Here is an 11,968-nt window from a genome sequence, read left to right as displayed (position 1 = left end):
CTTCCGGTGACGCGCAAAGCCGCCTGGGAAACTGAGTCCAGCGCCCCGAGATTTGGGGGCTCCCCTGCGCCGGGCCCCCAGATGCCGCGGCTCTCCCCCGAGCCAGGAGGCATCCGCTCTGCCCTTCACTGCCCCGACAGCCTCAGCTCCAGGAAGCCGAAACGTTGGGCTGGGTCCTTAGCCAGGCTGCGCGCGGCAGGGGCGAGAAGCCTTGGCCAGCTTCGGCGATGCAGGGAGGGCCGGGAGCAAGGCGGACCCAGCAGCAGTGAAGGCCCGGCCAGGGCGGCCGCACTGGCCACCGACTCCCCGCGTCCTCCGTCTGCTTCCGGATTTTAAAGCCGGTTTCCGGGAGCCGGGATGGCGTCCCCATGACAACCGACGTTGGCCCTTTGAGGTGAGAGTGGCTGATGAGTGGGGAAAGTGAGCGGAAGTCAGTTTTTGTTACTATATATATTTTTTGGTCAAGGTCGCTTCCTTTTTCAGTAGACCTGGAAAGGTGAGGAAAACGGCCCTGGGAGAACAAGGTGAAGGCAGCGGGTGGTGGTAGAAGAGTTGTGTGGAACGCGGCTTTTCCTTGCGATTCCCGCCGCCCTAAACGCAGGGAGGAACTGACCGTCCATTTAGGGCAAGCGGTCCTCTCCAGGGCCCTCGGTGGTGGCCGGGGTAGAAGCCGGCCAGAGCACGGTTTGACATGCCTGCGACTTGGAGGCATGTTCTAAATCTTAACTCTGCCCTTCGCTATAAAAAGGGGTTAATTCTTTCCCACTCTTGCAGATTGTTGCAAGGATTAAAGGGAATTATCTTGGCTGACCAGGTAACCTAAGTGACAGCTAGCAATATTATTTGGTAAGCTGTTGGAAGCCAGGCTGAGAAAAGCTACCCTGGGAAGGTGGTCCACGTGCCTTAGGCACTCAGAGCCTTTGTACTGTGGAGGTTCAAGTGCATTATAATGGCTGCTTCTACAGATGGTGGTAAAATTGGATGTTGTGCGTTGCAAACCATTGCAGATCGTTTTCTAGCTCTTGAAGGCATTTCAAAATTTGCTTACAGGTTTCTCCTAGCCTCAAGGTCAGTGACCACCCCTAGAGTAACTTGTGGGTCTTGGAATAATGAAGGTGAAGGTCCAGCTACCTTTGCGAGGTGCCGTTGCCTTCACCGGAAGGTTTTTGAAAGGGCACCGTTTCCTCTCAGCTTTTTCCACCTACACCACTTCTCCCTTGCCCTGTGCCATTTGCCCAGCTAGACATGGTTCAGGCCATAGGTTATACAGGAGGTGGCTCTGTGCTTAGTTAGAAGGGCGCAAGTCTGGACTGCCTGGCTCTGAATTCCAGCTCTGCACCTTAATAGCTGGGTGACTTTGGATGGGTAGTTTTATCTCTGGTTCGCAATTTTCTCACCTTTAAAGTGGAAGTTGATGTATGTTTAACGTGAAAGTGTTGTGAGCTTAAAACAAGCAGTATTTAGGATAGTCCCAGGCACAGTGAAAATGGTATAGAGAAGGGCTTGCTGCTATTGCTACTACTACAGCAAACCAGCACAACTGGGCTACCCCTAGAGCCCTTTGAAAAAGACGGAGAGGAAGATTTTCCATCCATTGATTCACTCCCCGAGTGACCACAACAGCTGGAACTGCACCAATCTGAAGTCAGGAGCCAGGAGCCTCTTCCAAGTCTCCCATGCAGGTGTAGGATCCAAAGGCTTTGAGCTGTCCTCAACTACTTTCCCAGACCACAAAGCAGGGAGCTGGATGGGAAGCAGGGCCGCTGGGTCAGGAACTGGTGCCTGTGTGGGATCCCAGCATGTGCAAGGTGAGTACTATAGACATTAAGCTACCACGCCAGGCCCCGAAAATAAATAAATCTTAAAGGAAGAGCTCTGCATTTAGAAGGTTCCAGGCCTAGAGAAAAGTTTGAGGGTGAAAGTGCTTTAGAAGGATCCAGCAGTTGGGGTTTCTGGTTGTTGCAATGGGGTTTGGCCCTTTCTGATTTCTCAGTAGTATTTACTGCGTTAATTATCATCTACTCTTGCATTTGCCCCCACCCCCAGACCATCACCACAGAATAAAGGGAACAACTGATTTAAAAGAACAAAACACCTCTGCCTCTGGGCTGGGTCGAGGACCAGGAGCAGTTTCCCAGGGAGCTGTGGAATGTGCCCTGGGGACCCAAGAAAGCAGAAGGAAGATGCTACAGACCAGCAACTACAGCCTGGTGCTCTCCCTGCAGTTCCTGCTGCTGTCCTATGACCTCTTTGTCAATTCCTTCTCCGAGTTGCTCCGCACGGCCCCTGTCATCCAGCTGGTGCTCTTCATGTGAGTTGAGTGGGTGGATGTGGAAAGCCAAACCCAAGCAGAGTGTCAGCCCTGGTGCTTGGGGTTTAGCATTTCCAAGTTATTAAGGGAACTAGCACAGAGAATGAGTTTAACATTGTCCTGTGTTCTACATGAAGGCCTGGAAATCACATAGACATGGTCACAGATCCTGTTTGTTTAGACGCTTAAACATTTTTAAAATTTTATTTCAGTAAAAGAGTTACAGAAAGAGAAGGAGATAGAGAAAGAGAAAGTCTCCACTCACTAGTTCCCTCCCCAAATAGAAGCAACAGCCGAGGCTGGGCCAGCCCAAAACCAACAGCCTGGAACTCTGTCAGGGTCTGCTATGTGGGTTGAAGAGGCCCAAGAATTTGCACCACCTTCTGTTGTATTCCCAGGTGCATTAACAGGAAGCTGGATCAGAAGTGGAGCTGCCAGGGCTTGAATCGGTTCTCCAGTATGGAATGCAGCATTGTAGGCTCAATGTGCTGTCCTATAACACCAGTCCTATTGTTTACATACCTCTAAGAAGGGGAGAGTTCACATATGAAATGAAGATGAGACTACTGACCCTGTTGTTTTCTCCATCTGTGAATGGAAAGACTGCCTTGCCATGAAAGAGTACTACAAATTGGCAGGCTGGGAAGGTAGTCATTAGGTGTCTGCCACTTGTATGTAAACTCTGGAAGGCAGTGGTGATGGTTCAGTGAGTTGAGTGCCTGCCACACGTGTGACTCAGACTGAGTTCCTAGCTCCTGGCTTCAGCCCAGCCCAGCCCAGGCCGTCACAGACATTTGGGGAATGACCAGTGGAAAGGAACTCTTTCTCCATGGCCGTTTGCCTCTCAAATAAAGTTTTTAAAAAGGTGGTCATTAGGGCCTGGCGGCGTGGCCTAGTGACTAAAGTTCTTGCCTTGAACACACCAGGATCCCATATGGCCACCGGTTCTAATCCCAGCAGCTCCGCTTCCCATCCAGCTCCCTGCTTGTGGCCTGGGAAAGCAGTCGAGGACGGCCCAAAGCCTTGAGACCCTACACCCGCATGGGAGCCCCGAAAAAGGATCTGGGCTCCTGGCTCCTGGATCAGCACAGCACCAGCCGTTGTGGTCTCTTGGGGAGTGAATCACCAGATGGAAGATCTTCTTCTCTGTCTCTCTTCCTCTCTGTATATCACACTTTGCAATAAAAATAAATAAATCTTTAAAAAGATGGTTAATAATATATGATCATGCGTTACATAATAATGTAGTGAGGGACGATATTTCTGACAGTGTTTCTGTAGGAGTATACTTGCCCAGTGATGATGTGGCCGCCTTAGTCTGTGTGAGTAGAGCCCATGATGTTCATACAGCAGTGCAATCCCTCAGTGTTTCTGAGAATATATCCTTGCTGATGGGATATGTTGGTAGGACATGTGACTACGTATAAATTCCATAGAACAGAAACTTGTACCATTAATCAAACTCCACAATGATTTGTAGATTCCCTGAGGCAATTTCTAAACTGAAAAACCACAATTTGGGGACATTGTCCTTCCCTCAGCAAGTATTCATTAGCCTTCTACATGGTGTTGTAGTTCTTCTAGTGAACCTGACATGGGGTTTCCATTCGAGTGGAGAGAAGCCATAAACATATACTGTAAGATACAATCATTTCGGGCTTGGCAGCTTGGCCTGGTGGCTAAGGTCCTCGCCTTGATCCCATATGGCCACTGGTTCTAATCCCGGCAGCTCCACTTCCTCTCTATCTCTCCTCCTCTCAGTATATCTGACTTTGTAATGAAAATAAAATAAATCTTAAAAAAAAAAAAAAAAACAGGACACAGGCTTTAAGCGTGTGTTTAATAAAAAAAAAAAAGATACAATCATTTCTTAGTGATGTCATGCAGTGGGTATGGAATAGCTGGGGTGGAAAAGGAAAAACATGTTGGGTAGAAGGATTAAAGGAAAGTCTTTTTTGCAGGAGGGACATTTGGAACTAAGACTTGGATTGGCATGACAGCATTAGACAAGCCAAGATGGGTGAAGTGCTTCTTGTCTTCCTAGGTGAAGTTGACAGAACCAGGTTATGTGAGAGAGAGAGAGCTGACTTTTTCTGGACATAGAGGAGATAGGTTTTCAGCGATGCCTAGTAGATTATTAAGAACGTCGAGGAAAAGGAAAAAAAAACTGTCCAGGAAAGTCTTGTCTATGGACTGAAACTCAACTGATGAGTTGATGTGCTATTGATATGCCAAAGCCCATGCTGTCGCTTGAGGAGGGCGGTCATAGGCTGTCCCTCATTGTACAGTTTCTCACACAGACCCCCCATTTGACTGTACTCTGTTTTGTATGTCTACAGCATCCAAGATATTGCCGTCCTCTTCAACATCATCATCATTTTCCTCATGTTCTTCAACACCTTCGTCTTCCAGGCGGGCCTGGTCAACCTCCTGTTCCGTAAATTCAAAGGGACCATCATCCTGACAGCTGTGTACTTTGCCCTCAGCATCTCCTTTCATGTCTGGGTCATGGTAAGAGCCGAGCTGTAAATTCTCAAACCTTTCAAGGGTTGGGAATGTCTTTTCTCTGAGAATCCACCTTCATTCTTTTATATCACACAGAATCCTTTTTTAAAAAATTTTTATTATACTTTTTAAAAAATTTTTATTATATTTTTGACAATCTTTACATAGTTAATTAGGGTAAAAAGGTTCAAGGGCTATAGGAAAGTGGGTAAGACTATTATTTCCATATTGTTTCCTTCATGTATCTGAGGTAAAGGGGGATATTGAGGGAGAAGCCCCACCCAGTTTCCCACCTACCCCAGGTCCCCGATGTGGGGCATGCTCTGAGATACTTGCTCAAGTGGTTTCGATAGTTCACCAGTTATGAATCTCTGCCAATTTCGCCACTCCAAGCACGATGAGGTCGTTGAAGAATCCACTGATTGACATAGTCCATCATAGTCTCCATTTGCCCAGTATTTCGCTGCCAACATATAGCTGAGGTGGTTGATTGACTTGTTCTGTCTTTTGTCTTTTCTTGGTTATGGTTCTGAGTCCGGCAGTTCGATTGGGGAGATCCCCAAAGAAACTTTGTCTGAGGTGTTCCCAGACCAGATTCTTGTATGTTCTAGCAAGCCCAGGGCCCGGTACAGTCCATCGCCCTGATCAGCTGGTGGTTGCAATTGCTGGGTTGGTTCTGCTTTCAGCTCCGACTTCCACTGGAACCAATGAGTGTTGCAGTCCAGCCTGGTTCTGCCCAGCACATACTCAGCCCTCGCATAAACCAGGGGGAGCTGCAGCCCAGTCAGAACGACCCACAATAACCCCCACCAGGTCCGCCTCCTACTCTGGTTTGCCAGTATGTGTAACAGACTAGTCCAGTCTGTCCCACATCCCATTTGGCTCTCGTACATGTCGATGGGTATTGAAGCTTAGTTCCATCTAACCAGCTCAACTATCCAGCCCTCACGGACGTTGTTGAGTGCCTCTCCGTCTAGCCACCCCAGCCCCTGTCCTAGTTTTCAAGCCCTCCTGTGGTAGTGGTAACCCAAGAGGGAGGAGCCCACTATTTCCCTCCCAGGTCTCTCACACCCGGATTATGCACTCTCCAGGTGGTTCTGTATATCACACAGAATCCTTGATAAGAAACCGGTAAGATGAATGTGAGCCAGGCTGGAGCTTTGGGCATAATACAGTCTCCTGAGGCACTTTTGCCCAATCTTAGGTCTTGAAGAACAACTTTATCCAAAAGTGGAGGAACTCTTCTAAAACATTCTGTTCGCCTTTGTCCCAAAAAGGCCTACTAAGGGCTAGGAGAGGACAATGTGTCATCAGTTGTTTGGGCAAGTGAGAGTTGCCGGGAGTCTCCTTAGGCCTCAGTGTCTGTGGCTAATGTGGCAGGAAGGGGGTGTTTCTCAACAGAAGCCAAATAAGAGTGCTAGGTGTCCTTGGGTGCTAGGTGCCCTTTACTCACCCCTCCCAGAATGTTTCCCTTTGCTTCCAGCATAGGGTTGGGAGCAGATGCAGTTACCCTGGCTGCAGATGTTTCCAGCTGTAGCAGTTTTCCCACATCCTCGGGTGTATTGCATGTTTATCCTAGACTCATGGTGATGGAACACACATTAAAATCCTAGGGTTCTCTGGTCACATCTTCACTAAAGCTGCCTTCTCACTCGTCTGTTAGGCTCCCCTTGTCATGGGGAAAAGGAGAGGCCAGCGGAAGGAAAGAGAGGAGCACACCCAAAGTCAGTAGCTGCTTCCTGAAGCAGACTCTGAGCCGTGCTTCCTAGAGCCAAAACAGCCCTGTCTTTGGACGCTAAAGCTTCTGATGAGGTTAAATCTTGAGTGCAGCAACACGTTTATCTGACAGGAGCCAAGCTGCAGATTTTTCCAGGCAAGAGGGTGACCAGATGAATTCCTGAGATAGTGTGTATCATTTCTCCCTGGCCAAGGCTGTGAAATGAAAGGGAATCAAGAGCTGAGTTCATCTTCCTCTCTAAGGGTTATGAGGATATCCCCTTAGCAGCAAAGAAGAAAAAAAAAGGGAGCTTGAGGCTGCTTTGAGAAAACGTTCCTTGTGACTGTAGACAGGCAGAAGGTGAAATCCGTATGATTTTCAAGCCCAGGGACAGCTCTGCAGCTAGCCAGGTTGGAGATGCCAGGACCTTGCCTGGCCATTGACTTCCCATCTCTTGCAGAACCTACGCTGGAAAAGCTCCAACAGCTTTGTCTGGACAGATGGACTCCAAACGTTATTTGTATTCCAGAGACTAGGTAAGGAACAGAGCCACTTGAGCATCACTTTAGTCCCCTATATATCTCCTGCATTGAGGGCTTTGGTTCTAGATTCCCAGAACCAATCCTGGTTGCTCTGAGCTGGCTGGGACAGGCATCCTAAGAACAGGAGAGATTCCTGCCCTCTGACATTGCTGGAGACAGGGTGGGGAGAACAGGAGGTAGGCTCCCTCAGCCTTGTTGGTTCCAGTCCTGAAGCAAGTATGCAGGCACACACCTGAGGCACCTGTTCTGCTCACCTCGCAGCGGCCGTGCTGTACTACTACTTCTACAAGCGCACCGCCATGAGACTGGGCGATCCTCGCTTCTACCAGGATTCTCTGTGGTTGCGCAAGGAGTTCATGCAAGTCCGAAGGTGACCTCCTCCTGTTGCTTTGATGGATTCCCTTCCCTCCTGAAGAAGGGTTGGCCCAGGAAACAGCTCAGGCCAAAAGACTTCTTGCTAATTAAAGTATTCCCCAACAGACTTGTACATAATCCCTTCCCTTCCCTTCCCCTGGAAACTAAAGTTCCCAGAACTTTAGTTCTGCCCTCTTTCCTGCTCTGTCCCATTCACCCTTTTGGACCCCTTAGCCTCAGTTCAGCTTCCTCTGTAGGCTCTGTGGCCCTTGCTTTCCCTTGTGAATCTTTTCCCCTAGCCTTGGAGAGAAGGACCTCTCAGGCCCCACTTCCGTAGCGCCACCCGGAACTGTGGCGGAAAGAAGGTGCAAAGAGGGATCATTTTATGCTCCTGGATGATCATATGATCAAACTTAGACTTTATACCCAAGACACTTTGTTTACATTTTATAAATGGAAATAAATTGAGTTATTTTTCCATGAATGGCACTGTCTATCTGTCCAGGTAGATCTCATCATGGTTAACAAGTGTGCCAAGTCCAAGCATCAGCATCTTCTTGCCCTGTGAGTAGATTGAATCCCATTTTAAGTACAGGCTTTTTGCAGAAATTTGAAATGCAATCTGCATCCCCTTGCCCCCCCACACACCTGGATTTCTAGATTCCTGGACTTCATTCAGACTTTTTCTCTTTGAGAGGCAGGGAGCTGGATGGAAAGCGGGGCAGCCGGGATTAGAACCAGCACCCATATGAGATCCTGGTGCGTTCAAAGTGAGGACCTTAGCCGCTAGCCCAGCACACTGGGCCCTGAGCCCAACATTTTTAAAGAAAGACAGTAACCATTTGTAGTCAGCTGTGGGTCATCTGGGCAGATGTGATCATCTTGGGATCTTTGGGTTCTTGGCTAACCTAGGATGACCGCCTCTGGAATAACTGTTTCTTAACTCTGGGCACATGATTCAGCCACCGAGTAGCCTGGGGGCTGTTCATATGACAGTGCAGAGCAGTGGGTGAGAACAAGCCCCCATGGGTACTCCTACACTCCCACTGGTCAGGGTGGGCCAGATGACCGAGCCCAAGTCAGCGTGGGAAAGTATAGCAAAGCTTCTGGTTACAGAAAAGTTGAAAAATGGGGCTCATTGATTTAATCAGTCTAATGTGCCAGAGAGGTAATCTATGAAACTCTGAATAGTAGTACAGTGTAGCATGGGGGCTGGTAAACTTTTCCTTGAAGGGCCAGATAGTAAATATTTTAGACTGTGAAAGCCAAGCTTCAACTCACATTAGAACATGAAAACATCCATAGATAAAATGATTTACTACATGAATGAATAGAGCTGTGTGCCAGTGAAACCATTTATAGACACTGACATTTGAATTTGACATGATTTTCATATGTCACAGAATAATGCCCTTCTGATTTTTTTTCTTTTATTATTATTCTTTTTACTATGTGTGAATGTAAAAGTACTCTTAGCTTGTGGGTTATACAGAAAGCCTGACTTGATCCCAGTCCAAAGTTTGCGAACTCTGGTGTTAGAAACCTGGAACAAACTGCAGAAAAAGACAAGAGAGGATAGAGGTAATAAGATGTTGCTATTGCACCAAATATCACAAAAGAAAAGGTACAATATTTGAATGGTGTATCTAAAGAGCCAGCTTCATACACAGTAATTAACTCAAATGATCTAAAGTTTTAATAAAGTCACTGTCTACCTTTACTATTCCTTTTTCTATGAGGGAAAAAAACGAACAGTATTGGGGTAGAGCAGGTGAGGCTTCCACCTGCCTCACCAGCCTCCTATGTGGGTGCCAGTTCATGTCCAGCTGCCCCACCTCCTGTCCAGCTCCCTGCTACTGGCTTGGGAAAAGCAGTGGAGGATGGCCCAAGTGCTTGGGTTGCTGCCTCCCACATAGGAGACCCAGATGCAGCGCCTTGCTTTGGCCTTCCTCAGCACTGGCTGTTAGAGCCAACTGGGGAATGAACCCGTGGGAATGAAGATCTGTCTCTGCGTTCTCTAATTCTAACTTTGAAATAATTTTTTAAAAGAAAGGAATAATACTTGGTTTTGAACCTTTTCACAAAAATAACTACAGGAATATCATAAGAGGTTACCAAGCTATTGTAGATGCTAGCCAGAAAAGGGACCAAGTCATGGGTCAAGTTTCTGCAGACTGCCAGCCACCAAACCAGGTGGCACTGGAAAAACATCCACTGGTCCAGAACAAAGCATTTTGTTGTTTACATTGAACCTATGCTGACTGTAAATAAAAAGGGCAGGGTTACAGGAAGTGGACAAAGCCCTAAAATAGGAAGGCAGTCCTTAGGAAAGACCTGTTGCTTCTGCTCGGCTTGAGGTTAACAGTCCAGAAAGTATAAATGAAACTGTGCAGTGGGTAAGCAGGTTACTGTGGCCCTGATGGGATTTATGTCAGGGTTACAACATAACATGTCTTTGTTGGTTTTACCTGCAGCTGGTAACTGATTAACTTTCCTTATCTTTCCCATCCCATCCCTACCACCATCCTCCAGCCCTCGTATTTACATTAGGATATCTCAAAATCTTCTATCACTCACCACAAACTCTTCTCAGTAAATCTTTTTGGAGTATTTGGCTTAGAAGTTGAAATACCCCACCAGCACCAGAGGCATAGACGGTTAAACCTGTGCCTATGGCACCAACATTCCATAATGGCACCAGTTCAAGTTCCATCCAGCCTCCCCACTTTCAATCTAGCTCCCTGCTAATGGCCTGGGAAAAGCAGTGGAGGATGACCCCAGGCTTGGGCTCCTGCACCCATGTGGGAAATTCAAAAGAAGCACCCCGCTCCTGGCTTCGGACTAGCCTACCTCCTTCGCTTGGGGAGTGAACCAGGAGATGAAAGCTCTCTGTCTCTCCTTCCTTCTCTCTCTGTAAACTCTTGTCTTTCAGATAAAAATAAATATATCTTTAGGGGGGGGAAATGCTACCACATCCCATGTTAGAGGTGCCAGATTTAGTGCCCATCCCTGGCTCCTGATTCCAGGTTCCTGCTCCTGCAGACCCCAGTGGGTCAAGTGACTGGGTTCCTGCTATCCACTTTGGAGACCTCGATTGAGCCCCTGGTTCCCTGCTTTCACACCAACCCAGCCCAGGCCATTGTAGCCATTAGAGAGGTAATCTAACGGATTGGGAATATGTGATGCTTCCCTCTGATCTCTATGCCTCTGAAATTAAAAACAAAACAAAAACAAAAAATTTAAAGGCCATTTTTTTTTCAGATTTATTTTTATTTGAAAAACAGATTTTACAGAGAAGAGAGACACAGAGAGGGTGGGCTTCCATCTCCTGGTTGAGCTGGTTCAAAGCCAGGATCCAGGAGCCTCATCCGGGTCTCTTGCATGTGTATAGGGGCCCAAAGTTATAAGCATGGAGCTGAATCAGCAGTGGAAGAGCTGGACATAAACCAGTGCCCATATGGGATGCTGACACTGCAGGCAGAGGGTCGATGTGCTATACCACCACACTAGTTTTCTGTGCCTCAAAGTAAATCAAGGTGAGCTAGTGCTATGGTGTAGTAGGTTAAGTTTCCACTTGCAGCAGCAGCATCCCATGTAGGTGTTAGTTCAAGGCCCAGCTGTTTCACTTCAATCCAGCTTCCTGTTAATGTGCTTGGGAAAGCAGCGAAGATGGCCCAAGTGCTGGGGACCTTATACCCACTTGGGAGAATGGGCTGAAGCATCTGGCCCCTGACTTCAGACTGGCCCTGCTCTGGCCATTGTGACCATCTGGGGAGTGAGCTAGCAGATGGAGGAACTCTCTAACTCTACCTTTTACGTAAAAATAAATAAATCTGGCCCGGCGGTGTGGCCTAGCGGCTAGAGTCCTCACCTTGAAAGCCCTGGGATCCCATATGGGCGCCGGTTCTAATCCCGGCAGCTCCACTTCCCATCCAGCTCCCTGCTTGTGGCCTGGGAAAGCAGTCGAGGACGGCCCAAAGCCTTGGGACCCTGCACCCGCGTGGGAGACCCGGAAGAGGTTCCAGGTTCCCGGCTTCAGATCGGCGCGCACCGGCCCGTTGCAGCTCACTTGGGGAATGAATCATCGGATGGAAGATCTTCCTCTCTGTCTCTCCTCCTCTGTGTATATCTGGCTGTAATAAAATGAATAAATCTTTAAAATAAATAAATAAATAAATAAATAAATAAAATTTTTAAAAAAAATAAATCCAGTGTAGAGAAATAAATCATATAAAGGGTAAGGGAGAGCTTATGCAATAATCTTTCTACTGCTCAGTGTCAACCATTAAGTTCACTCTCTCTTGCCAGTCTTTTATTATCTGCTTCTAATAGCAGGATAACATTTCAGAGTTGTTATACAAGTAAAACATTGGGCCTGGCATAGTGACTTAGCAGCTAAAGTCCTCGCCTTACACATGCCGGGATACCATATGAGCGCTGATTCTAATCCCGGTAGCCCACTTCCCATCCAGCTCCCTGCTTGTGGCCTAGAAAAGCAGTGGAGGATGGCCCAAAGCCTTGGGATCCTGCACCCGCGAG

The 11,968-nt window shown here is 47.7% G+C and overlaps 1 protein-coding gene across 2 annotated transcripts; it reads left to right on the top strand.

The window, feature by feature from the left end:
• The first annotated feature begins 172 nt into the window (after window positions 1–172).
• Window positions 173–7,556, top strand: TMEM138 (transmembrane protein 138). 2 transcript variants are annotated; one of them, XM_004599317.4, is made up of 5 exons: window positions 173–394; window positions 2,047–2,311; window positions 4,651–4,822; window positions 6,994–7,069; window positions 7,337–7,556. In XM_004599317.4, exons 2-5 carry the CDS (start codon window positions 2,184–2,186, stop codon window positions 7,447–7,449), a joined length of 489 nt encoding a protein of 162 aa, XP_004599374.2. In that variant the 5' UTR covers window positions 173–394; window positions 2,047–2,183; the 3' UTR covers window positions 7,450–7,556. The 2 variants fall into 2 exon arrangements, with proteins under 2 accessions (XP_004599374.2, XP_058518952.1); XM_058662969.1 differs by having other exon boundaries at window positions 386–496.
• Window positions 7,557–11,968: the final 4,412 nt, after the last annotated feature.

Source organism: Ochotona princeps, chromosome 4, assembly GCF_030435755.1.
Source record: "Ochotona princeps isolate mOchPri1 chromosome 4, mOchPri1.hap1, whole genome shotgun sequence".
In the NCBI taxonomy this organism is placed as follows: Eukaryota; Metazoa; Chordata; class Mammalia; order Lagomorpha; family Ochotonidae; genus Ochotona; species Ochotona princeps.
Note: the sequence above shows the minus strand (reverse complement) of the source record. Positions and strands in the feature narration are given on the sequence as shown.